The 27,658-nt window shown below is 41.3% G+C and overlaps 2 protein-coding genes and 2 non-coding genes across 5 annotated transcripts in view; all 4 read right to left on the bottom strand.

The window, feature by feature from the left end:
- Positions 1 to 6,300: 6,300 nt before the first annotated feature.
- Positions 6,301 to 6,437, bottom strand: LOC134613188 (small nucleolar RNA SNORA13). The gene has a single exon (XR_010091211.1). It is a non-coding gene; the product is annotated as a small nucleolar RNA SNORA13 (small nucleolar RNA).
- Positions 6,438 to 7,680: 1,243 nt separating this feature from the next.
- Positions 7,681 to 7,809, bottom strand: LOC134613189 (small nucleolar RNA SNORA13). The gene has a single exon (XR_010091212.1). It is a non-coding gene; the product is annotated as a small nucleolar RNA SNORA13 (small nucleolar RNA).
- A 375-nt stretch (positions 7,810 to 8,184) lies between these two features.
- On the bottom strand, positions 8,185 to 13,050 carry RPLP0 (ribosomal protein lateral stalk subunit P0). Its single transcript, XM_063454596.1, has 8 exons — positions 12,958 to 13,050; positions 10,609 to 10,716; positions 10,031 to 10,206; positions 9,868 to 9,955; positions 9,641 to 9,787; positions 9,134 to 9,319; positions 8,884 to 9,024; positions 8,185 to 8,384 (listed from the first exon to the last, which is right to left on the bottom strand). The coding sequence occupies exons 2-8, from the start codon at positions 10,660 to 10,662 to the stop codon at positions 8,232 to 8,234; spliced, it is 945 nt and encodes a 314-aa protein (XP_063310666.1). The 5' UTR covers positions 10,663 to 10,716; positions 12,958 to 13,050; the 3' UTR covers positions 8,185 to 8,231.
- Positions 13,051 to 24,554: 11,504 nt separating this feature from the next.
- Positions 24,555 to 27,658, bottom strand: part of PXN (paxillin) — a 51,171-nt gene continuing 48,067 nt past the window's right edge. For both annotated transcript variants that reach the window (XM_063454594.1, XM_063454595.1), the window contains one exon: positions 24,555 to 27,554. In XM_063454594.1, coding sequence (XP_063310664.1) covers positions 27,288 to 27,554 — 267 coding nt within the window. In that variant the 3' untranslated portion in view covers positions 24,555 to 27,287. The remainder of the gene's footprint in view (positions 27,555 to 27,658) is intronic.

The raw sequence follows: 27,658 nt of genomic DNA, 5'->3' as shown, positions 1-27,658 counted from the left end.
GATAGACATTTAAACATTTTGGTTTACTGCTAAAAAGTACCATAACACTACTGCCCCAAAACCCCCTGCCAAGTTGGTTCCACTCCTCGATGTTAACAAGGCGGCCTTGTGACTCACACTAGGCAAGGCTGCATCACCTATTCGCAGGATGCCCTACCAGCAATGGCTTCTGCTGAATAGAGCTCCCACGCCTGCACTGAAGATCAGCGGGAACATTTCGGTTGACCCAGCCTTTGTGCATAGCGAACAGGCCTGGTCCCCACTACTGCGTTCCTGGGCCTAGGGCCCCCAAAGGACACCCCTCAAACTACAACCCCACTCCTAGGTGAAACATCCAAGCCAGGATCTCCGTCGGATCCTCGAAGAGCCAGAACCGGGGGCACGGTTGGTAGGCTCATGCACAGCATGGGGCTGGCGGTGTGTCACTCACCAGACCTGCCTACATGTCGGGACTTCACAAGCACTACACCCCAGTCTGAAGGAGCAGAGTCCAGAGAGCCCAGTAGGCTTGCCTGCATGACCTTACCAGCAGTCTCAAAGAGGTGCACCCGGGGGGGGCTGCTTGGTTTTCTTTCATAGTCTAAGCGTCTCTTGTTTATTGCGTTGTATGTGTCACATTATGCTTTCTGCTAACTCTCACTATAGGCACTAGATAGCATCTGTACTCTTATGGAAAAACTTATGAAAATTCTACTTACACCTCTGTAACCGCAGCTGGTTCCCCTATTTACCACTATAGCAGGGCTAACCATACAGATATGTTAGCCATAATTTTATATAGTCCGTAAGAGATCCTCTACTTAAAATATATAAATAATTGAGAATACAATATAAAATAAGGATGGTCTTGGAAGCAATAAAAAGTTTTGTCTTTTTAGATATTTATTATATAAAAATATAAATATAGACATAAAATCCATTACAATAATTTATAGCAGAGTTTATAAGATTAAACTATATGCTTGCAATATCATTAAAATAGAATAACAAACCCTCTTGAACATGTCAACATCTCTTGTAACAACTCAGTTGTCTGGTTACAATTACATGTATGTTAGTCCACCCATTGTACAGCACTACAGAATTTGATGGCGCTATATAATAAAATAATATCTTAGATGTTCATTTTAGAACCTCCCTTAACTTGGCAATGATACAAGGCCATAACTAAAACGTAAGCGCACACGTCATGGGAAATTCCCTGACTTGGAACAAGATGGCTTCCTAAAGTCTGATGACATAGCATATCCTTGAATATGTTATTGCATTACTTGTTTTTGTATTAACCCCTTAAGGACCAAACTTCTGGAATAAAAGGGAATCATGATGTGTCAGACACGTCATGTGTCCTTAAGGGGTTAAGCCAAGGCAAATTAGCGTAAACATATTATGCAGTGAAAGTAGGTTAGAGGCTATTGCTTTAAGAAACATGAATGAAAAACAATGTTCCATTTCCAACACCTTGTCAGTTTGCAATATCTCTGATAGACAAACTACAGTTTAAGAAATACATTTTTTCCCTCTAAAACTTGTAATATTTGTATTTGCCCATAACACCTCTACCTAGAATTACCTATCTAGCCTGTTCAAATAACGACATAATACCTAAGCTTGACTACCGATAATAAACGTACACTCAACTTGGTTATGCTCAATCTCTGCAGGGATAGGCTTTAAGTAAATCTGTATTTATAAATACATTTTTTTTAAAAAGTACATTAAACTCAGATGATGTAGGTTTTTGGCCTTTGTCCGAAAAGATCCAATTTAATTGCATTAAATGAACACTTGAACATTATTAATAAACCTGATACAACAGAGTGTTACTCTAAAAGCCCTCCTGTTTGGGGAATGATGATGATCCTGTGAAGCATTTCAGCCCTACTGTGCGCAAATGTGGTAATTTCCACAACAATCTGATGCTTTCCTATGCATTCTCATTCCTGGCGGGAGGATTATAAAAATGTTTGTTTAACATCTTCACTAGGAAGTGCCACCAGTGGCTGTTTGGCAAACGTAAATATGGCATAACTGCAGGGGCGGTCTTGGGGTGTGCGAGTTGTGCGGCACACAGGACCATGACAGCAGTTGTGCTGGAAGCCGACATAGCTCGCATTCGCAGAGGCCGGCAATGCTTTGGAAAGGTTCAAAAGCTGGGCGCAAATTTAACTATATGTGGGGCAGAGCTAAATGCCATCTGAACCCACTGCCCGATTACTGCTACACACGAAGGAGAAGCAGTACCTGCTTCCCCAACTACTACACATCAGGAGCTGCAGAGCCTATACTCCTCTACCAGTCTACATAATGGAAAGAGTTAAGTGTATGTGACAGTGATTCTCTGCCTGTAATTGTGTGTGTGTGAGACTGGCTGCCTGTAACTGTGTGTATGTGACTGTATGCAAGTGGCTGTTTTTGACAGTATATGTGTAAAACTGTGTGCATGTGACACTGCTAAAATACACACATGGGCCTACATGCATTTTTTATTTTATATTTGTGAAGATATTTAAGTCAAACAGTCAATACACCCATATAAATATCACATACAGAGGCAGACACAGATCAGATTCCCAGAACACTGGACCACCAGAGATTAATATGTGCCCCTCCCTGCAAGGTAACAGAAAAACTGAATTAATATTTGCCCCTCTACAAGCTCCACACCCCTATACACACACACTACACAGATGAGCGCTGTAATTTTTTTTTCACAAAGGGCGTCTAAAGCCAGCCCTGCTTGGACACAGGGTCTATGCACCAAAACAACTTAATTAAAGGATCACACACATGTATTCCTAACTCTGTAGTGTGAATACCACCATCTAGCCCCCCTGGGCCTCCATAAATAAAGCAAAATCTTACTGTATTCAAGCCTGAAGCTGTAAATCTGCATGCTGTTAGACACAGAAAAACAAGCAGTGTGCTGATATCAGAAGTGGTAGCCTGATCCAATCACAATGCTTCCCCGTAAGATTGGCTGAGACTGACAAGAAGGCAGATCAGGGGCAGAGTCAGCACAATTCAAACACAGCCCTGGCCAATCAGCATCTCCTCAGAGATGATTGAATCAATGAATCTCTATGAGGAAAGTTCAGTGTCTCGATGCAGAGGGAGGAGACACTGAATGTTTGGATGCATTTTAGGCATCCATGACGCAGGAAGGATCTCTAACAGCCATCTGAGGAGTGGCCAGTGAAGTTATCCCGAGGCTGTAATGAACACAGTGCATTTTCTCTGAAAAGACGGTGTTTACAGCAAAAGGCCTGAAGGTAATGATTCTACTCACCAGAACAAATTCAATAAGCAGTAGTTGTTCTGGTGACTATAGTGTACCTTTAACATATTAGTTTAGATGCTTTGTATCACTTTGAAGGGTTACTCCAAACACCATAAATACTTCAGTGAATTTAGTGCCTGGAGTCTGTGAAATACTGCACATACAAAGATTAACCCCTTTACTGCAGGAGGTGTAACTCTACATTTGGCAGCAGCACTTGCCAGCCCAGCACAAAGTTTCAGGCTTGCTAACGACAATTCTGTGCAAAATAAGCACCTGATGCCAGAACACTAAGCCTGCTGGCACCAAAAATATTCATTTTGAATTCTGGACAATTCTCGATTCACAGAATAACTCTGAAAATTGTAATCCAATGTTCGAATTTGTTTGAAAGAAATCAGTCTCTTATTACACACCCACTGCAATTTGTTTTTATTTTGTACTGGATGTAACAGAAGCAATGGGAGGCTTTATCTGTATTCTCCCACATTACCATTATGATAGTTAAAGTGTGTGATGATGCATTGAGAAACATAACAGCCAAGTTTTGACAACCATTAGTGATAAAATTGCTATATGAAAAGTGTGGGGTGGGGAATTTTAGCAATTGTTATTAAACAGTCCCAATCCACCATTTTTTGCAAAAACTCCTCGTGTTATCGGACTTACAACTGCTAAAAATCACAAGGGGTGGGTTAGAATAGCTTTCCCTGTTTATCCAGGTTCAATGTGAACAGAGTTGAAGTGCAGAAGTGAGTTTTTATTAATCTCATTAATGCAGCGAAATGTGTCTTATTGACAAGTAAGCCCTAGTGGAAGCTCTCTTATTACTGGAATTTGAAATGTATATGGGGGGAGGTCATTACCTTCACGACGACTAAACCTGTTCTGAGAGCTCCTCTCTTAGCCAGATTCTCCTGTTTACTGCTACTCTGAAGCTTCAGTTACCACATTTGAGACTTGGCTAATCCTGCCAGGCAAGGTCTATCCGCAAACGTTTGCCAAGCGTCCTTGCCTCACAATCCCCGGAGGACATAGTGAGGCCTAATGCTCATACGAGATTGGAGAGATGGTTGCTCTTCCGATGTGCAGCCGTCCGGCCCATTGTGAACCCTCTTGCTATCCTTTTCTCTTCTGAACTGTTGGGGGGCGATCCCAACCTACTTACCCTGCAACACATTACTGGAGATGTGTTCACAGCATACCACCCCAATGGAAGATGCCCTGTGGTCATCAGATCCCTGTGACGACAGAGCTCCCATCCTCACTAAATTATACCGCATTTTCACAGACTTCTGGGAAAAGCCTCAGAAGCGAATGATCTCTCCTAAGCACCAAAAGCCGACAAACTGAATACCTCAGCAGTTGCCACTAAGAAATTTCAACAGTAACAGAATCCATTATACAGCCTAAAAGAAAGGGCTGCACCCAGCCAACCTCTGGGTCTGGGTAACATGGGACATTTCATAACCGCGTCAACACTGGAGGGATTATCAGTGCCACGGGTACTCAACCTTTACCTGCAAGGGTCATCACCCCAGCATTATCTCAAGAGGAGAGGGTTACCAAGATTCCAGTAAGACAGACATCCTTGGTGGGCATATTGTCTCAAGCTGCAGGTCAGCACCCACTGCTTTGCTTTTCTATTCCTTTCCTGTTTGGCATTGTTTAAGCAAGTTCACAATTTTAATTGCTCAATTAAATCTAGACTGAAACAAGGCCACTACAGGGCCTCATAGGTGTGCACACATATAACAATCTACCAGCCTGTTCATATGTATTGTGCAGTCTGGCTATGGCCTTAGCCTCTCAATTTCCACCAGGATTTGGTCTCAAACACTTCATGCTTTCAGACATGAAGTTGCTCTTGTTAATTCAACATATAGAATAAAAGAAAATATAAAAAGTTAATTTCTGTATGACCGTCAGAAAAACCTTGTCAACTACTATTGTCTACTCTTGTTATTGTGTCTCCTGAAGCTTATAGCTTTCAACTGGAAAAATAAAGAATGTCAAAAATATGAGTCATTTGATAGGATAAGTTTCCAATTTAGAATGAAATAGTATAGGAATGTTAAGTGTATAGTAGATGAACAGCTACTGCTGAATACTTTCCACAACACTATCGAAATGCTATATCTGCCAGATCCATAAACCAACAAAAGTGAGTTATCAATTTGAAACAGGATTTCAATGTTATTACCATAAAGGCAAACTGGAAGTCTTCTCTAAATGAGCAAAGAGTCAAGTTCAGCAACTTTTGAATTAAATATGAAATTCATTTTTACAACCAAACTAATAACAGTGAATACATTTCAAAGTAAATAGTGTGTGTTTCTGCACCCACGTTTTAAGGAAAATGGGGAGGAGACTTAATAGCACCCAGTAGGGAATAAATAGAAAGGATCTTTAGACAGTGGCTTAACCCTTTAACTATACTTTACTGTAGGTTTAGAATACCAGCCCCCTGCCTTTGTTATATAAACCGTAAAATGGACTAGCTTGTTTAATAAGACAACCACAATTACTGCACGTTCGTCTCACAGCAAATGACAGTGGGGAGAGCAAAAAAAAAAGTGAACATCCAGAGCAGGCTGTCCTTCATGCAGTTCTTGCTGAAAAAAATAAAATAAAACCAAAGATTACAAGTCATGCTTAACAACTAAAATTCTAAAGTAAAAATATGATCTAGAACCAACACTGTATATAAGTTTTCCTGCAACGCCATCACAGCTCTCGAAGCCTACTCTTGTACATTATGAAGAGATTACAATAAATGCAAAGAAGGCACTCATTACAAAAATCTACACATCTGCTAGATACATGTATAGTAACTAGCATAATAAATGTGTTTCATAACGCCAGTGTTCTGGTGCTTTATTTACTTCCCTCTCTATGAATCACTACATAGGAAAAGGGTCACTTAACAGTATTGGCCTTTCACTGCCATATACAGAAAGTCATTTGATTTTTAAAATGTCTAATAAACTCTAAATATACACTGCCTTTCCAAACAGTGGTAATGTCTCTATGCATACCTGTGCCCTGGACATTAGACAAGTCCAAGGGCACCTTGGAAAGCATGGAGGATTTTAATTTTTGCCCTGTTTGACGCCTCATTCATCACTTAAAAAAATGAATGGGTAACACAAGGGCAGCTGCAAATATACAATAAGAAATTTAATATTTTCTTTTCATCCAGTATGCATTCAATTAAAGCAAAGTGTGTGTGTCTCTCGTTACAATTTACAACCGTCTATGAAGTACAAGTAATTATATAACACATAGCTCTGATGTGCAACTCTGACATTGGTAAAGTTTAATGAGAAATGACCACAGCTTGTACACTATACAACGATACATTGCACATTTAGTCCAATCAAGATGAGTTTAAAGGAACACCGTAGGCACTTTAACAATTTCAGCTCATTGAAGTTGTTACAGTGCCTTCAAGGTCTGACCACCCTGTCCAACCCCAAAAATAAACTAATCCGAAGGCTTGGAAGCGTGGCTTTAAGATATCCCATTGTACAGCGCTATGGAATTTGATGGCGCTATATAAATGATAAAATAATATGCCTCCAAGCCCTCTGGGGATGAGAGCTAGGAATCTTACGTCCCAACTCATATCTAATTGAATAATGCTACAGTGTTCCTTTAATGCAATTAAAGAGTTGATTTGCTTTTTGATGTTTCCTTTAAATGTTAACATTCCTGTAAACTTAAACTTTACTTACTTTGTATTACAGAAGATTTTACTTTATTGTAGTTTCTGGTATCATCTGTTTAAAATAAAACAATGTGTTATTAAAATGCTTGCAAAATTAAAAAAAAAATAATACTAAGTATGGGTTTTGTATATAAACTCATTAAAGCGTGTTATATCAGTTAGGAAGAGTAAACTTCATAAAGGTGGCTTTGGAAATGGGTCAATCCGATAATGCTTGTAGACCGCTCTCTAAAGAGTAAAATTTAAGATAGCTTGTAAGACCTATCCTACAATCTGTTTTTGTTTACACACTATTATAATGCACTCAGTGGGAGTATTGAAAGCATCTTATATTAAATGCAGTTAAGGCTTGCATAGAACAAGAAGGCAGCTAAAACAAGTGAGAAAAAAAAAAATTGAACACACCCAATACTATATCTGTGTATTAATTTGGCAAGCTCAATATAAATCATTGTTTGGGATTACATGATTACCAGTTTATACTCTAGCCTTCACATTTCCATGTGCATAGCATGTCACATCTATTTAAAAGTGGAGGTTATTAGGTTCTTTATAGAAAAAAAACAAAAAACTCATGATAAAGGACAGTTTGTATTGTGCTGAATTGAATATGAACTAATTCAGACGTGTCAAGCATAAAAGCGGTTACACATGCTTTTGTAAAGAATAAAACTGTTCCATAAGCAGCCAGCTAAAGAATACCATTTTAATCTTTATTAGGCCACATGTGGAATTTATGTATGCCTTAAGAGACACCACATTCACTACATGGAAAGATGAATGAGCAACACAAAAGGCAGATTTCAGCAACACTGGGAACAACATGCACACTTTTCTCTTATTCCATTCACTTGAAATATTACCTGTCATCTTCAAAGAGCCTCATCAGTGTCACATGATGAAGGGTGTAACGCATCTCTTCCATCATAGGTACCAATTGAAGTAAGCTAGTGTGCAGTATTCATATGATTAATGGCCTTCCCGTCCCTAAGGGAAAAGAAAAATTGGAAGAGACATTGTAGCACAAATGAAAAAAATAAGATTCTGCATGGATAATAACCAATACTAACCTTTAATGAAGAATTTAAGCTATAAAGTTACTGAATAAAACCAAATCCAATCCATCTTTCAACAGTCACACTATGCCATTTCTATAAACCACAGACACAAAAAGTCAGCTGTAGAGTTCTTTATTTATGATGGCATAAACCACAGTTAGAATTAGTCAAAGAGCCCAAAGCCCATATCATCATCAGATTCTTCTGATTCTTCCTGCTTTTCCTCTTTAGCCGGGGCAGCAGCAGGTGCTGCAGCTGTCTCAGCAGCTGGGGCAGCTACAACAAAAGCAGATGGATCTGCCAGGAATGCCTTGACCTGGGAAGATAAAAATGAAGAGGATATCCATTTAAACTTAAAACCACAACAGCAAAACTTGAAAACCAACCTTAACCCATGATTAAAGGCTTTGGTAGATTACCAAGAATTTGTTTGCCATCTCCGTAGGACTATGTTCCCATAACTACATTCCTATACTGAAGAGGTTCCCTACAAAGGTGTCCATGGATCACCAACAGGCAATGCACGTCCTTTACTTGTAGGTTAGCGAACTTTTTCTTAATTGACCTCACTTTAAAATGCAGGCTTGTCATGATTTTGACGCACCATGTTAGAAAGATGACGAGATATGACTCTAAACATGCTCTTAAGTGCTCAATGTGTAGGAATTTAAGAAAATTGTATTCTGCATGGTACTATTCAATTACATCCATCCTCAAATGCAGTGTAGCCTATTTCAGTATACAGTTAAGAGAAAGTTGCTTGTGCATTGACAATTGCATTTCCAGCACACAGCCAATTCTGACCATATTCTCACCTTGTCAGCCAATGGGAAGCTGTAATCCGTTTCCACAGCAACAGCAAGAACTCTCTTATACCCATTGACGATTGAGTGAGGCACTGAAGCAATGGTGGGATATCCAATCTGAAGACAAACACTGGCCACATTGCGAACACCCTTAAGAAAAAAAATTACATAAATTTGTTCTCTAGTTTTACCAATGCTCTTTTACAATTCATTATCAAAAGCTCCAGATATTTTGAATAAATCACATGATAGACCTTACCTCAAGGAAGCGGGCATGAAGAGCTTCTTCTGTAATGTCCAGTACCTCTGGATTATACACACTGCCATGGTCATAAACTTGCTGAATAATTAAACCGAAAGAGAAGGGTGAGATGTTCAACATGTTCAGGAGTGTGGCTTCGCTGGCACCCACTTTGTCTCCAGTCTTAATCAGTTGCACGTCGCTCTGGAAAGAGACCAAAAATCAATTAGAAAACTTTAAAAAAGTTATATCAAATTAAAAGCACTATAGTGACAAAAATATTTCCCTAGTACAAAACCGATATAAAGAAACATACCCTTTCTATAGCACAAAACTTTTTTGTTGCAAACCATGCAACATGATATATGGCAGTAGCTATACACAGTTTCACATAAACATCAATTCTTCACAAATTGTATGAAAAATACACACCACTTAAACATATCTGCAATGCAAAAAGAAGTATTAACATACTACTACAGAACCACAAACACAATATCAGAAATTGTTTAAGATTGCACTCACCAAGATTTCAATTGTTCCTCTGGAAATTTTGGTGGTAATACCCAAAGCCTGGAAGAAGGAGGTCTTCTCAGGGCCCAAACCAGTGTTCTGTGCAGGAACGGTGACCCCACATGGAGCAATTGCTCCTGCACGAGCAGAGGCTGGCACCTAAGGAACAAAATCAACAGATTACAAAGTAGTTCTACTTTACAAATGTTTGATAATTTTAACACTACACTTTTCCCTACCTTGTTGGCCAACAGCAGGTCTCTAACTTCTGCAAGATCCTCCTTGGTGAAAACAAAGCCCACATTACCCTTGATGTGAGGCAGCAGCCTGAAAAGGACAAAAATCAATAAGTCATATGGAACCGTCAAATAATATCCATCATCAGGACTAAACCTCACTCACTTCTCCAGAGCAGAGTTATTTTCCAGGTGTCCACGAATAGCTTTGCGCATCATTGTGTTCTTTCCCATCAAAACTACAGCTTTCCCTCGCAGGGACATACGGATCTGTTGCATTTGTTTTGAACCAACATTGTCCGCCCCCACGATGAAGCATTTTGGAAAATCATCAAGCAATTGCTAGAACAAAAAAAAAAAAAGATTGCTAAGGAAATAGACTTAGTTTGGAGATAACTTTAAAATCCTATACAATTGCCTTTAAAAGCAGTAAGCAAAGTGAACCAATTGGCTTATCTGCTGTTAAAGTGGTCAGCTTTGTCAGTATTTATTCCTGAAACAGATTAGACAATTCCAAACTAGATTTTGTAGTATATCTCCCATCACTTGCATTTCTTTTTCAAGTGATAAAAAATAACCTGTAGAAAAGTATATCTGCCAAACATCAATTGTAAATCCACTAATCTGGTAAATCTACGCTTCAAAATGAAGTATAACAAACCAAATTCTAGGCAAAATATATGCAATTATCTTGAACATTTTCAGTCACATACACCATATATTAGGAGTTGAAAAAATACTTACAATTATTTTAAGAAAATAGTTGGACTTCCACGTAGCCCTGTCTTCCCTGGGCATCTTGTCAGTGCTTCCAAGGATTGCCACAAAAAGGGTTTAAAGACAAGGTATAACCTGAAAAGATAAATAATTTGTTGACATGTTATGTTAGCACAATGACAAATCTGTATAAAATGAATACTTTAAGCAGTGCGTTTAGCCTTCTGCAGTGTGTTATAGTATTTTGAGTGGCATCATCTCATAGTATGTAGTCATGGTGACACCAGCACCACAATTGGTCTTCTCGTGAAGGAGAAGCTGGATGTCTACATAGAACTACAGACTGCCAATCCAGAACAGCACTGACTCAACCGATGCTCCTGCTAAATATACAGTAAGCACGAGCTGTGGCCACAGGTGCTCTGTGGGACCCTGGTAAGCGGTCAAAAATTACTAAAAGTGGTTATTACTACTGTGGAACAGTGCCAGGATACTTCTGGCCTTAGACAATCTACAAATCTTTTCTGAAAGAGCAATGTTTTACATTGCTAGCGTGCCAGGACAGGGTCTAAGCAACCCAACTATTTCATTAAGATGAAGTTTTTTTTAAGCTTTGGTGTCTAACTTCTTTAACAGGCAACTTTAGTTCTTTTAAACAAATCTGCACGTTCATTCAACTGCAGCTCAGTTATCTAAGTCAGCAGACTGTCCATCTAATATGGGTGATTCAACTAATCACAAACCTCCAAAATGTCTTCACTCAGTTGTTCCAATTCCCCTGGTATAAACTAGGAATACTGCACAAACTCTACAGACCTCTCTAAGGCTACGTAAAGCCCTAATACTTCACCCCTGTGCTGTCAAATATGTAATCCAGCAGTATCCTTGAGGAATCATCAGCTATTGTCAATTCTTAGAAACGTTTGTTCTACAGAACTGCATTTAGTATATATAAACCAGAAGCACATCACTGCAACACTAGGGGCCCAGGTAAGAGGTAAACTGTTACGAAGTCGTTCGCCCCATTACTGGGGAACCAGGCCAGGGAACCCCTGGCAATACAACCGCTACATTTGGCAGTAGCGGTTATGCTTATAATAGGTCTTTATGATCTATTATATTGACCAAGAATTAATCGTGATGACCAGTGATCTAAAAGATATGTTTATGTTACAGTCCTTACTTTTTTTTTTTTTAACACAATTTATTGTGCTAAATTAAATGATCTATGTAACTTAAGTGTCTTTGTACATCAGAAATTAAATTGTCACGGTTACACTCTCCCACACAAAAAAAATAGCATTTCATAAACATAGAACCTTTATGAAATATTCATTTGGACTGTTGTCATCTCACTGAAATTCCAACCCAGTCAATAGATATAGAGAAAGCAAGGACTACTTTGTCTCTATATTTATTTAGTCAGCCTGACTTATAGACAGGGCAGCGCTAGTGTCAATGCCAACAGCAGTCATCAGTGAGGGATGCAGGGAATGGCTTTGTCTATTGAGGGTCACACAGGATCCTCCATAGATCTCAATGCTGTACTCTCGGCGACGTTGGCTCAAGCCAGAAGCTAAAGAGGACACACAGGAGGAAGATGGCAGTATCCGCGAGGGACAAGTTCAGGTAAGTACACCTTTACCTGCCCACCCTCCCCCTGCGGAAAGGTCTCATCCAGGTGTCTGAATTCTGAAAAGTTCTCAGACTGTGACAGTGCCGCACTAAGTACTACCAGAACATAAGCCAGAATTCAAGCTTACACTTTCCATTTGCCAGGCCAATATATGGACGTAAACTGAGGTGTACATGATAAATGCTATCAAGCTATGTAGAGGACAAAGGCACAATATAGGATGAGACTCAGCATGAAAACACTACCAAACTGACCCCTCCTGAGTAATCAAACATGTGTCAAACTGTGTAACCTGAAGAATGTATGAGTGCCAGTCACTGTGTAAACACATTACTCTCTACATACAGAGGAACATGGCAGTGATGGAGCTTTAAATCCACCCAAAGCCGTGAGTGCAGACTAAGTCTGTCCCCATATCACCAGGGGAGACCCCCTCAGCCATGCACCCACTCTGTAACCCCCTGGTTACATTCAGCCTTTATTAAGAGCACCCACAGTAAGGAGGCCAGCTTGCCCACGTGTGGCGTTTGGTAGCCACCACCAGTTATAAGGAACACACTGGGGGAGGGCCCCCAGACACGGCCCGCTGGACAGTGAGGGAGAAGATGGCGCTCTGGGCCCGCGTGCTCCGGAATAATGCAGCTGTAGGTGCTGTCATCACCGGTGGGGCGCTGATAGAGGACCCGGAACTGGCATCCCGGTAAACCGAGAGCCGGGCCCACAGCCACGATGTCACGTACCTCACACTAGGGCTCCGGGAGGTGAAAGGGAGCGCGCACGGCAAGAACGGTTTTTATATCAGGGGAGCACGACCAATCAGAGCGCACGGCGAATTCTGAAGACGGCGCTGATTGGGCGATGCAGTTGAAGCTCGTGAACGCTACTAGTTAGGCTAGCTGTCCTCGCCTTTTAAAGGAAAACGAGGCCGCGCGGCAAGCCTGAGCAGCAATATAAGGAAATATGGACAGCGCCACCATGGGCAGAAATATGTATTGCATGTGAATCTCGTGTGTACAAAATTAACATAGTGAGAATTGTAGAGAATTCAAAGTAAATTTCAACTTTAAGGTCAAAATGGAAGAACTGGATCAAATCTCGAAACCAACCATGCTTCCAGTTCACCTTTTTTGACTATAAATGTAAAATTCACTTTGAAGTCCTAACAATTTTCACTTTAGTGAATAACCCTTTAAACGTTATTTTATGCTCAAGAGAAATTGTACAAGTACAAAATGAGACCACTTTAAAGCTAACAATGTACATGTAGAAAAGATTAGACAATATTTTGCCAACTTCTTCACTAGCACCCATGCTTTATCGTGTCCCTGTTATAGAATGTAAGCTCGTTTGAGCAGGGTCCTCTTCAACCCATCGTTCCTGTACGTTTTCTTATAATTGTCCTATTTATAGTTAAATCCCCACTCTCAAAATATTGTAAAGCGCTACGGAATCTGTTGGTGCCATATAAATGGCAATAATAATAATTTCCCCATCGTTATAATATCCTTTGTTATTACAACATTGTCATATGTTTACAAGTAGGACTGGGGAATCTACAGACACTTATTAAAGAACATGGCTCAAGTTTGGGAAAGAATAAATGTAAAAAAAAAAGTCAACGGTCAGCGTGGGCTGCAGGCAATAGAATCACTAGAAAAGTCTGTGGTCAATATACCAGATTAGACATCCAATTAGACTCCATCTTGGTGGGATCATCCTACTTTAGGATTCCTGTCAGTGTCGTCCTGATACCAGGGAAAAGTCAGTAAACATTTCAATGCTAGTCCAGTACATGGCTCTTATGCTCTCAAGAGAGCGCTTTCACATCTCTGTGAACATAGTAGCCTTGGCTGGGTGGCATTATTGGGTACACTGACGGGCATTACTGGTAAATGGCATTCTCCCTTTCCAGTCCTTCCAACTTCTATCCCTATTACATACTTCTCAACATTGCAAGATAGTCTACACATCATTGCATGTGTGTTTGGAATGTTTGTGGTTTGTGTGTAATTCAAGGATTTTACTATTACCATGACGTAAAGTCATGATTTTATTAATGACACGGAGGCGAGTATTATGCTGCACTCTTTCTTTATTTCCCTCAGCAGCAAAGAAAAAAACTTTATAAATATAACAGTAGTAACATTAACAGTCTTAGGTGTATTCTTCCTAGTAACAGGAACAGCCAATCAGGAACAGCCAATCAGGAACAGCCAATCAGGTTCCACTTCTCCAGCATAATAGGCTCTGTCAGCCAATCCTGTTCCTCTTTATTTGCAGTCCCGAAGTAGTAAAGTGTCCAACCGACCATGAAACTATACAGGAAGGAGTTGTCCCTTTCGATGTAGATTAGATTAGGCTGTAAAAGAGGAGAAATATGGTAATACCTTAGCATCAAACTGGGTGTATGCATAATCATAGGTATTTGGGCTAGTGTTTGGTCAATGTTAGTCCAAGGGGATATTATTTAATCTGTACCTACTGGTGAATGTATAGACAAAGACTATCATAGTGAAGATTCATCTGGTTGCAAGTATAACTGTGATTAATAGTCTGTTAAAATGACTTACCGTAGGTCAACTTACCCAACTCCCGTCTACCTTTCCACCGTCGCCGGGTGGGAGGGAGGGATAATACTCGCCTCCGTGTCATTAATAAAATCATGACTTTACGTCATGGTAATAGTAAAATCCTTGAATTTTATTAAGACACGGAGGCTCCTATTATGCTGGTTTAAAGCTGAGAAACTACCGTTCCTGCGAAGTGTTGTATTGGTTTGAAGTAGAAATCACGGAAGGTGGTTTCTGAGGACCAGTCGGCCGCTTTCAAAATGTCTTCCAGGCGACAACCCATGGAAGAGGCCTTGGAAGCCATTGCTCCTCTTATGGAGTGAGGAGAAAATATGGAGGTGTCAATTCCTGCTGTAGTCATGATCCATTTGACCCAGCGGGCCAGGGTTGTGGTAGACACCGGTAGGTGTGGTTTTTGGAAAGAGATGAAGAGTTCATGTTTATTTGGGTCCCGCAACGTCATGGTGCGCATTTCGTAGAGTTGTAGGCATTTAACCGGGCATAAGAGAGGCTTGTCAGGAAAGGCTGGGTATGTCACTCTCTTTGTCGAGCTTTTTGTTCTCCGTGATATATCAAAAGTGACCCCTTCTGGCGTGTAGGACCGTGCGGTGATGTCTAACGCTCTAACATCTGAGACCCTTTTGCAGGATATGAGGCATAGGAGCATGACCAGTTTTGCCGACAGTTGTTTCAACGATAGTGATGCATTATCCGGCCAAGATTCGAGGAAAAGGAGGATAGTGGAGACGTCCCATAGCACTGAATAGCGTGGTAGCGGGGGTCGTGCAAATCTGATGCCGCGTATGAGACGGCATACCAATGGGTGGCGTCCTATCGGTGCGCCATTGATGCCCTGGTGTGCGGCCGAAATGGCCGATCTGTAGAGGTTCACCGTACGGTATGCTTTGCCGTTTTCAAATAATGCAGTTAAGAACTGCAGGATCGAATTCAGAGGAGCCGATATGGGATCCAGGTTCCGTTCCATGCTCCAATTGTGCCATTTGCTCCAAGCAGATTTATAAGCTTGTCTCGTGCCAGGTGCCCATGCGCTCTCGAGAAGTTGGAGAGTTGATTCCGAAACCCCGTCGATTGAGTAGGGTTCCCGGAAACCAGCCATGCCGTGAGATGCAGTAGTTCCTGTTGAATCAGGGGGTGAGGGGACCCGTCCGGGTCTTGGAGAAGATAGTTGAAGTGTGGGAGCGTGCGGGGTATGTCTACCGCCATTTCCAACAGAGAAGGAAACCATGGTTGAGACGGCCATAATGGTGCCACGAGCACTGTCGTTCCCATCTGTTGCCGTAGGTGTATTAGGCATCGGGGGATCAACGCAAAGGGAGGAAACGCGTAGTTCCTTGTGTAGGACCAGTCTTGGGTAAATGCATCTGTTGCCAGTGCTTCTGGGTCTGGTTTCCAACTGAAAAATCTGGGGAGTTGTTTGTTCAAACGGGAGGCGAACAAGTCCTTGTCCAGAGGGCCCCATAGGGATTGGATGTCTTGAAAGACCCTGGGATCCAATTGCCAATCGCTGGAATCCCTGAGGTGTCTTGAGTACCAATCCGCCGTTGTGTTGCAGAGGCCCGGGATGTACTCCGCTGTGACCGAGATGCCCTGTGCCAGGCAGAACTGCCAAAAGTCTCGTGCCAGATTCGCCAGGACCTTGGATTTCGTCCCGCCCAAGTGATTGATATAACGGACTGCCGATATGTTGTCCATTTTCAATAAGATGGCACATCGGGCTTGAGTCGGTGAGAAACTGCGGATTGCAAAAGAACCGGCCAGGAGTTCCAGGCAATTGATGTGAAGCGTAGATTCCATTTCGGACCATCTGCCACCTGTAGAGATATTGCCACAGCGCGCACCCCAACCGTGCAAGCTCGCATCGGATTCTATTACTATGTCTGGTGTGGTGCCGAAAATGGCCCGGCCATTCCATGCTTCCATATGGGAGAGCCACCATCTGAGTTCTGTTTTTGCCTCTGTGTCCAGAGAGATCATGTCCGCGTAAGAGGACCCGTCTCTCAGATGAGAGGCTTGTAGGCGCTGTAGCGCTCGATAGTGTAGAGGGCCCGGGAAGATGGCCTGGATGGAGGCCGCCAAGAGACCAATCACTCTCGCCAATTGTTTTAGGGAGATCAGGGGAATCTTCAGAGTGCGTCTGATTTCTTTCTTTATGGTGGCCAGTTTCGCAGTCGGCAAGTGTAGTGTCTGTAGAGTAGAGTCCACTACGAGGCCCAAGAACTCTATGCGTTGTGTAGGGGACAGGATGGACTTTTTCCCATTGATAAGGAAACCCAGGTTCTGCAAGAGATTCTGAGTCCACGTCAGATGGGTCTTGATAATGTGGTTGGATTGACCCATGATGAGGATGTCGTCTAAGTAGATTATTAGACGAACCCCTCGACTTCGAAGTAGAGCCACCACTGGTTTCAGGAGCTTTGTGAAGCACCATGGGGCTGAGGATAGACCGAATGGGAGGCAGGCGAATCTCCATTTTCTTCCTTGCCATATGAATTGGAGGAAGTTTTGGTGTTGACGTGCGATTGGTATAGTGAGGTAGGCGTCCTGTAGGTCTAACTTGACCATCCAGTCTGATGGTTGGAGGAGATCTCGGAGGCAGTGTATGCCTTCCATTTTGAAATGGTTGTAGGCAATAAAAGTGTTGAGCTGTTTCAAGTTTATCACTGGGCGGACGCCGCCGCCTTTCTTGGCAACTAAGAATAGGTTGCTCACATAGCCTGGGGTAGTCATAGGGATCTCTAAGATGGCTTGTTTGTGTGCCAATTCTGAGACCTCCTTGGAAACAAGAGAGGCGTCTTGTTGGGAGAATAACATTCCCCGTGGCGGGGAGATTTGTACTGGGAGTGACAGGAACTCTAAGGAATACCCTCTTACTGTGTTCAATACCCAGGCATCTGAAGAAATGTGTGACCATACATGGGAAAAATGTCGGAGTCTGCCCCCCACTGCCCCTAGGGAAGAAGGAAGTAGGAGATGACTTACCATAAGGTCGTCTGCTTGGTCTGGTGCCACGTGATCCACGAGCAACCCATGGCCGCCCACGTTGTGGGAAGAAGGCCGGGGTGTTGCGGTGCTCCGTGAAGGAGGTTTGTCCAGTGTAGGAGCCTCGGTTCTGTCGGAATGAACCCCTGTTAACACGGCCGGACAGACGGCTCCTGGCTCTTCCGGCCCCACCAAAAACCTTAGGGTGGAAAACTCTGCGCATGTTTGATTGCGCCTTGTCTAGGGCAGTAAAAGTATGTACAAAGGAGCCAAGCTCCTTGACAAAATTGTCTCCGAACAGGAGACCACGGGCCTGGGTGCCCGGCTCGGTAATAGCCATATTTACCAATTTTGGCTCTATCTTTAATAAGATCGCCTTGCGACGCTCTGTGGCTATCGCACAGTTGGCATTGCCGATCAGGCATATTACTCTTTGAATCCAACCACTTATGGCGGTACGATCTAAGTCTTGGTCGTTTTCGACCATATCAAAAATTTTGGTTGCTGGGCCCAATATATCCAGTAATTTATCCTGGCAATTGCGCAGGGAGAAATCCAGGCCCTTATTAGGCTTCCAGCCAGTCTTGCCCAGGAATTGGACGATTTTTGGGTCTACTGCAGGTGTTCTGCAGGCCTCGTCCGGGACAGTAGGGCGTGGGCATTCTGCCCTTAGCTTATTGCGTGTTGCCTTATTTAAAGGCTTGCGAGTCCTTGATGCAACGTATTTGGCCACATGGGCCGAAGGGGACCAGTCTGCTGACCTTGGATGACGTAGGTCATCGGGGTCGAACAGGGGTTCCCCATAGGGGTCAACTAATTTGTTTGCATCGTCTGGGACCTTAAGCTCCATGTCAAACGATTCAGATGGAGGCGTATTATGCTCTCTGAGGCCATGGTCCTCGACCATATCGGATTCGGGATCTGATAGATCCTCAGTATCCATGCAGTTTTCCTCTTCAATCTCGCTGAGATCTGACTCAGAATCTAGTTGGGCTTTTGCCCGTTTCCATAACCTAGCCGATTTTGCCCGGCTAGTGGCTCTTTTGCGCGGTGGTATATTAGGCGCGCCATCTGTGACAGGTTTGTAGCTGTCCATCTGTGAGATTGAAGAGTGTTTGGTTTTTGCAGTGGCCTTACGGCCAGTGTGAGGGTGTGAAGGGACCACTACTGGCAAGGCCTGGGTAACGGTCGGCTGAGCCGATTTCTGTGCCTCAAGCAGAGCCTGCGTAAGAGTCTGCGAGAAAGATTCAGACATCAATCCCATGGCCGATGTGAGGGCCTTAGTCATAACGTGAGACATAGTGTCGTCAATCATAGACTGCATATCAGCAGTGGGAGTAAAATCAGCGGGGTTAGCCGCTCCAATTTCAGATACCCCTGAGGGTGTTGTAACACTCCCTGGTTTGGTGACAAGGGACCCAGAAGGGGTGGGTAAATCTTTCTCACCAGGCATGCTTAGTATGACACTGGTAGTACTAATAATATCTAGAGCTGAAACTAAAATGGGTTGATTAACCCAAAGGAAACAATATACCTCTAAGAACAAAAAATGAATTACTCACATAAACTTTAAACTGTTTGACCAAATAGAAGATTCACAGGTAATAAGTAGGAAATAGCAAGGAGGGAGCAAAGAGCCGTCCGACCGCCACTACAGCTTTAACCCAACTCCGAGGTCCGGACGTTGGGGGTGGAGCTGTGTGTGAGCGCGGGAAGGCAAAGAAAATGGCCGCCGCGGGCGGCAGAAATGGAAAAAATAGGGGGATTTAGCCGGTAAGTTGTGCTCGCGGCGTATGTGTGATCACTATAAAGTGTACACACTCCAGCGCCGAGCAGGGAACCGGCATTTGAGCTCTGTGAGCTCCGCGGATGGCGGCCACTCGCGGCGCCAGTAATGACAGGGAGGGGCGCGAAGCGCCGAATGCGGTTCCAGCCGGCGTCCCCGAGCCGCTCGTTAAATTAGGCTCTGGGAACGGGCTGGACCGCGGAAAGGATTAAAGGCAAGAAAATATAGCGAAATTAGAATGAATCAATCAATGAATTCAAATAACAGTAAAATACAATAACGGTATAATACTAATAGTAGTAATAAGAATAATAGTAATAAATAATAATAATTAATAATAAAATGATAATAATAATAATGATATAATAATGATATAATAATCCCACAGTTAAGGAGCTGAGGGATCAGGTATACTTAACTGAGGGAGCAGCAAAGAAAGAGGAACAGGATTGGCTGACAGAGCCTATTATGCTGGAGAAGTGGAACCTGATTGGCTGTTCCTGATTGGCTGTTCCTGTTACTAGGAAGAATACACCTAAGACTGTTAATGTTACTACTGTTATAATTATAAAGTTTTTTTCTTTGCTGCTGAGGGAAATAAAGAAAGAGTGCAGCATAATAGGAGCCTCCGTGTCTTAATAAAATTGTGGGCTGTCTGCTGTGTTTGGGTACGCTGTCTGCGTTGTTATGTTTATCTATATGGGCTGCCTGTTGTGTTATGTGTGTGTGTGTGTGTGTGTGTGTGTGTATGTATTTATGTATGTATGTAGACCGTCAGTGATTTGAAGTGATCATGGTGGGAGGAGTCTGTAGATACAATAATTCTACTCAAAACTGCCCACAAGGATAGACACCACTTCAGCACAGGTGAACAAGGCAGCAAGGAACTGTTTTGTGTCAATTTTGTGCTTATAATAAGCAATAAGTATCATCAGCAAGCACAGCACACTGACAACGGACGCAATTTGCTTCTCTGTTCTATGAGAAGTCTATGATTGGACTGTATGAGTCACTTTGATGACATCAGAATGGGACATAAAAGGCAACTGGTTTTTGCAGGTAATACTATAAAATGCAGGGGGGAGGGGTCTAATTAGTGGTGCCCATTAGGGTATTTTATATAGAAGCCCCTCAAAAGGATTGCAGTAACCCTTTAAATGTATGTAAATTAATTCTATTTTGCAATACCCCTACTGCCAAAATGATAATCCAGCTGCAATTTTGTAAATAGAAAATCGTAGTGTTGATAATCCTTCCACAGCAGTTTTTTTGAGGATGCTTTTATGATCCAAATATAGGACAATAAATCTCTTCTCTAGAGCAGTGTTTCCCAACCCAGTCCTCAAGGCACACCTACCAGTCCAGGATTTAGGGATTACATAGCAGTGGCTAAGGTGTTTTTAGAAAAAAAAAAAGAAAAGAAAAAAAAAACACCTTAGACACAACTTGGTCACCCCTAAATCCTGGACTGGTAGGTGTGCCTTGAGGACTGGGTTGGGAAACACTGCTCTAGAGGGCCTCCACAACTAGAGCATTCATGAATATAATGGAAGCTAAAGACAGGATAAATGGTAGACCCTTAACTGAAAGTAAAGATATTGGTAAAGAATGCAGAACTTCAAGCTTGATAGACTTGATGTAAAATGTGTAGATAGGCGTCTTATGTCTAATGCAACCGTCCAATCACCTTGTTGCAGGATCTGAGTTGTTGAAATAATTGACTACATGTGAAAAGATTTATTCAATGTTGATTCATTTTCTTAAGGGTCAATATAGGTCTATAGGACCAGTCTGTATTTTGAGCAAGGAATATTCATAAGTACCCTTTATATTGCTCTAAAATTGGTACTTCCTCTGACATTTGAGTGTACTAGGTCTAATACTATGTCCCATGTATTAGACCTTTTTTCAGGACTGTGGAAAGGTTTTGTTCATGCCTTTTTCCCTTTTATGGTTCGGCATATGGGGCTTATCAAAAGGACTGTACTTCTTCTGTTCGGTTACCGAACAGTTGAACCACCCAGAACAGGAGTGTGCAGCCCATTAACCTCCTTAACTTATGTTTAACCGCAACCTACTAAGTGGTTAACTGGGTGTCCGTCGTTCGTATGTGTGAACACGTGGCGGCGGCCATCTTTAGCCGCGATTATATATAAATATATATACCAAACACCTCTCTCTCTCTCTCTCTCTCTCTCTCTCTCTCTCTATATATATAGCGGTGTTTGGTCGTCGAGTGCATGGAACTATAATCGGACACTCGATGGCGCGAACACCGCTGGGACTTCCATCTCTTCGTACGTTCGACTGGATTCACTTGAGAAGAGCGCCGTTTCGGTGGAAACACACTCCCGAACAAGAGACACAGATTAAGTATACATATGCACTGGCTGCATTCGTATTTGTTATATTGTGAACTACCAAACTAGACCGACCGCAAGCCCTGATTCTCTGGAACGGTTTTGGGCATGGGACCACGCGTGCGGTCGGTCAAAATAGGACTTCCAGGAAATTCCTGAACCGATCTGGGTGATTTTTGGATATGTTGGTCACCCTGATCGGGGCTTTCAGTGGATGTAACCTTTGTGGGTATTTTGGGTGTTTAAATGTATTTTTTTTTAAATTGATGTTTTCTGTGCCTGGAGATAATTGAGTTTACTACAGTGGATGACTCAATTATCAAGTCTCTTGAATGCATTGTCCATAGCGACCACCATGGGGGGATTGCTAGGTAACAGGACCAGGGTGGAACGCACGGCCATCTTTGGTTTATAACGAACCCGGAAGTTATCAGTAGAACACACGAAAGTGCTCAGTGGAACACACTTCCGCTTTCTACATAAGCCAGGAGAATTCATAACACCTGAAAGAAGGATGAAATGACGGCGATGGGAGAATAGGTGAGCTAATGAAAACTTCGACCAATTGGACCCAGAGAGTAAGAAGACGCCCACGGAACCACCAATGAACTTGGGGATTAGCCCTATATAAAGGGACTTGGGAGTGGAGGTTGTTAGACTTTTTTCCAGCATTGTTATTAAATTTAAGGTCCCTGAGGAAACGCGTAGGACCCATTTCTTTTTATCAATTATTTTATATTGGCTGTATCTATGTGAATAAAGCTGCTTTTGATATACCTGCCACTCTGAGTCCTGATTGAGGGCGATACAAACCGACCCAAGAAGGGATTTTGGAGCCCCCTATCTTTACCTGGGGAAGGCACCTTTGAAACATGCTTTTCACCTAAATTCTGTGAGTGCATCCAATTAAGAGCTAAGAATTTTTATTTTGTTGTATCACACTATATTCCAGGTATTCTGATTTTTCTAGGTTCTATCAGCTGTATCCCTCTTTCTATGTGTATACATTTTTGCTATTAACATTACCACCTGGGAGGTAATCTGAGGGAAGCTGTTATATCTATAGATAAGTATACTCATTTTTTGTTATCACCACATCTATTGTACACTTGTGGTGGAAGTACTTTGTATATAAGTGTCAATCTGAGCCATTAACATTTTCTCTAAAACCTTTATCTAATCCCAGCGATATTAGCAGAATTAGGGGAACCAAGGATTAAAAGCAGTAACTAGTTTTAGTTTGTGGGACCACACCACTGAGGGTAAAAAAAAGTGTAACAATATTGACTTGAATTAAAGTAACAATAACTAAGTAAATCTTGATTATTTTTGGCTTTTCCTCTGTAGAAAGTGGTCTCTAAGTGGCATATACAGAGAAATCACCACATGCTCAGGTACCCAGGGCTGGCAAGACAGCTTCCAGAATATTAAGTGAGATTGAGAATTATTTTGGTCAAGCCATGCCTTCCACATGAGAATGGCAGTGACTGTTTTATTTTGTTCTTCCTCGTGTCTCTCTCTTTCTCTAAATATCTATATATAAAAAATGAAGCATTAAAGTGACTGATAACTGCTTGTTGTAGGAGATGATGATATGTATGGTCTCAGAGGTATTATTGGACAGTTATTTGTCCTTACATATTACTACCTTACTTGTTCTATTAATACTGTGAGCAATCACTCACCAGAATGTGCACATATGCAGGATTGAGCTAAACTGCCCCAGCACTCTTCAGCAAATTACAGCTATTCAGATGGGATAAAACGGAATAATGTTAACCCAAAATGTGTAAATTCCATATTATGAATGGTACCAAGGTGAGGATAGCCTCAATAAATATTTGCCATTAACCCCTTAAGGACCAAACTTCTGGAATAAAAGGGAATCATGACATGTCACACATGTCATGTGTCCTTAAGGGGTTAAACCATGGTACAGAGAAAGTGCACTGTAGGAAACAAACAACCACTACAAAAATCAGAGAAGTTTCCTTTAAAGCATATGTGACAGAAGCTTCTGTGCCACAGACCTTTGGAGAACCTCGAAGGCCAGCCTCCTACCCACAGGCAATGACTTGTCCCAAGAGCCCCTACAAGTGGTTATTGTAACTGTGGAGAGGGGTATGGTGGCCGGGATGCTTAGTGTGCACTTTGGAACAAGCCCACTCCCTCACATATTGTAGGAGCCCGTCAAGTGATCTCACTGACAAGGTCATCATTCCCAACTCGGTCTTTGTAAATAAGATACATTGTTCTGGTTTTAAATTACATTTTAGTTGTATAAATTGTTAAGAAATCACCTAAAATTTCTCAGTACAGTTCTGCCCTTGGTCACACCTTCATTCATATCCCTAAAATTAATCTTTGTCCATTTGAAATCCTAAGAGGTATGATTTTGTGTTATTGCAACCGGCCTCCTAGTATTTGACTCTGTTTCATTTGGTTTATATATCTGATGGCAAATTTGAAAGTACAATGTAATATTTACTGGAATGGGGTGGGCTTTTTAATAAGAAAATTGGACATATTACTAAAATAACCCACTTTATTTGCAGTACATTTTTTTCATAGATGCAAAAAAAAAAAAAAAAAATAATTGACATCTATCAAACGAAAAGCCATTCAGCAAAAATACTATTTAGTTTATTTTATTCTTAAGCAATTTATGCATTTCCAAATTTGATTTCAAATGCTGGTGAGTCTAGAAACCAGATAACTTATTCTGAGACCATAACATCAGGTTACTTTGCATGACAGAAGAAAATGTTGAATTAAACTACAGACTTAAAAGAAAATGAGGTAATTAAGATACAAATTTATTATGAATACACAATAAAATGGTTAGCTGAACTCTTTGACCCAGTAACAAAGCATGGATGTGCACTAATCCCATTAAAGGAACACTTACCCCTGTGAAATTTCCATAAAGGACATTGATATAAAAGTGAAAAAGTTGTTTTGTGTTTCTTTCAATATATACAATGTTGTATTGCTGGATTTCCTGCTGCAATACTAAAAATTAAAATAACTTCAATGACACTTGGACACGTGCATAGCTCCCCACACTATACAGACTGAACAGTTGGTTATTGATGGACAAATAGATAAAGTGTCCCCAAACAAACTTAATTCCCTGTAAGGTACAGCTTAATCAGAGGTTTTGCAAGCGAAATTTGGCAAATGTAAAGTCCATGTTGTAAGACTAATTATAATAAAACCACTTGATAGTGAGCAATAGGTGACGCACCAAGTGGGAGTGTGCTGTATCCCATGCACAAGGAACTTTAGAACCCAATCACATACTTTACAGACAACCAAAAATTATGTTCCAATACAACTTTAACTCCTTATGGATTGCAATCTAGTCCCTAAAGACTCTGCTAACTGACTGCCCTCCTTGTTTTGCATTTACAGCTCTATATAGCCCTGTATTCATAAAATCAGAGGGATATTGCATTTTGCTAAAGGACCTTTGAAGGCTGGTTTGTTGGTTCTTAGAAGGCCTTTTCACTTTACCATACAGCTTTGAATTACAGTTTCTGCTGTAAAGTGTCCCTTTAATGTAAAATTATTAGTATGTTAGTAAAGTTTAACTTCAGGGACTGTAATGCACAACAGTATAGAAGGGGCGCCTATAATACATATTGTGTATATATAGTTTTTTTTTTTTTACATTTTTTTATTTGAGTAATAACCATACAATAAGTTATGTGCCAAGCAAAGTGTTCCTGGATAAAGGCAGCTTGGACACATTATCTTTTTGCATTATCTTTGGCATTTCAACCAGCAATGAAAATGTCATGTTGGTTGTTTTTCTTGTATGAACAGTGCATGCAGAAAACCCAAGGGAAAAAATAAAAAATAAAATACATCCCCCTCAAACATAAAACCTTAATACCAAACCTTAAAGGGAAATTATCACCTTATTGCAAGTTATGGTAATGAAATACAAAATGTGGTTTAGGTTATTTACTGAATTCTTTACTTTTATATTTAACCAAAGATGAGAGATTTAGCCATCCATAAAAAATTACAAAGAGCCCAGTAATTCCTTACATAATCCTATGAAAACAGAATGCACGCAGGCCAGCAAACAGAACCCAGTCTAGATGTGATTGCTGCTAATTCATCATGAATTCATGTGCTCTTTTGCAGCACCAATGAATAAAAGCATCTATTGCTTACCTGGCATTGTGTTTTCTCCATGATAATTTCCCCTTAAGAATTTTGGTTTGAATATAGAACCCAATCTAATTGCCATTAAACTGCATTAATACAAAATGGCCTTCCCAGATTACCACGGGTAACTGGAGTAAGGACAGAAAACCGTTTACAGACCGAGTGGTCAGTAGAAACACACCACCGTATTTTGGCATAAACATCCACATGTGACTGAAATTTGCAATACAGTTTTCAAAATTCACAAATGTTCAAAATGTGTTAATACAGTAATTTCACACTAAAAATACTGCAATGTTAGCTAGGTTTAATCAAAGCACTAATCAGAAAGAAAATTTAAATCCAGTCCCACTGGAATAATTGGCTTTATATGTAATATATGCATATATGTCATTTATATAAAACAAATCTCTTATTTTGTCATTAAATTGGATGAAATTAGTTAATTAAACTTTAAGAAATCCTGCTCTTCTATTTGAAAGGCAAGAAATGCGAAGAGAAAAAAAAAGAAAGAAAAGAAAAAATAGGTCAGCTGTGAGAAATCACATGCTCACCAGCTAGGAGACAAGTTACCAGTAACTGTCAGTAAAAAAAAAAAAAAGGTTATTGCTGCAATTCCCAAACATATCTATCTATACCAGCAACGTCTTTCCATATAATTAAAGCTCAAAAGGTGCAATTTCCATTCTTGCTTCTTTCTAAATGCAAGGTTGGGCTTAATACATACTCCTTTCCAATCTACTAAAATACTCGTGCATTGGAGTGTCTACATGAGACCCTTCATGTGCTGCATAGTAAAAAAAAAATTCTCTCTCACTAGTAGGTATATAATAGCCATCAGCATGTGCCGTCATGTCAGTAGCAGGATTGTATACCCAACAAAAAAAGAGAGAGAAGTTCAAGGTTTCTTTTTTTAATGAAGGGTCTCGTGCCGGCAATGTGAGATGTTCCTTTAATTGCACGGAGTAGGCCAGGTGCAGTGCCACCCTTACAGAAGCACCTAATAAGAGATTAATATTGAATAAGTGAAGAACCTTTCTCTTCACTAAAGAAAAACAAACTGAAGCTCCCTCCCCACCAGTGTTCCAGATCACCCTGGTTGACCCGCTTCCAGAAAAAGAGCTGCTCACACCCACCCAGGTGAATGAAATGTATGGATACAGTGCATTGATCTCTTAACAGAATAGCTTGACAAAGCAGTTCTGGCAATAGGGCTTGTCGTTCTGCTCCTTGAATGTCCCTTTATTGAGCTGCTTCAGGCAAAACGCACAGACAAAGTGCTCTGGATGGAACTTCTTTCCCATAGCGGTGATGCAGCGGCCAGTGATGGGCTTCTGGCAGCCGGAGCAGAGAGAACCCCGACGCTCGTGGTAATGCACTTCACAGTATGGCTGCCCATCATGTTCAAAGAAACTCCCATTGATGAAAGGGGTAAAACATTCCTGAGTGGAAAGGGATTTAAAAAAAATGTTACACCTTAAAAGTTAAAAAGAAAAGAATTGTAGGGTATAGGTAAAAAAAAAAAAACATCATGCTATGCATTTCT

This window comes from Pelobates fuscus, chromosome 5 (assembly GCF_036172605.1).
Source record: "Pelobates fuscus isolate aPelFus1 chromosome 5, aPelFus1.pri, whole genome shotgun sequence".
In the NCBI taxonomy this organism is placed as follows: domain Eukaryota; kingdom Metazoa; phylum Chordata; class Amphibia; order Anura; family Pelobatidae; genus Pelobates; species Pelobates fuscus.
This window is presented reverse-complemented; position numbering and strand designations above follow the sequence as displayed.

Coding starts and splice junctions, on each gene's coding strand:
- RPLP0 (XM_063454596.1), bottom strand. CDS start 10,662: ATGCCCAGGGAAGACAGGGCTACGTGGAAGTCCAACTATTTTCTTAAA. Junction 10,207..10,608: donor ACTATTTTCTTAAAATAATT/GTAAGTATTTTT, acceptor TTTTTGTTCTAG/CAATTGCTTGATGATTTTCC. Junction 9,788..9,867: donor ACCTGCTGTTGGCCAACAAG/GTAGGGAAAAGT, acceptor TTTGTTCCTTAG/GTGCCAGCCTCTGCTCGTGC.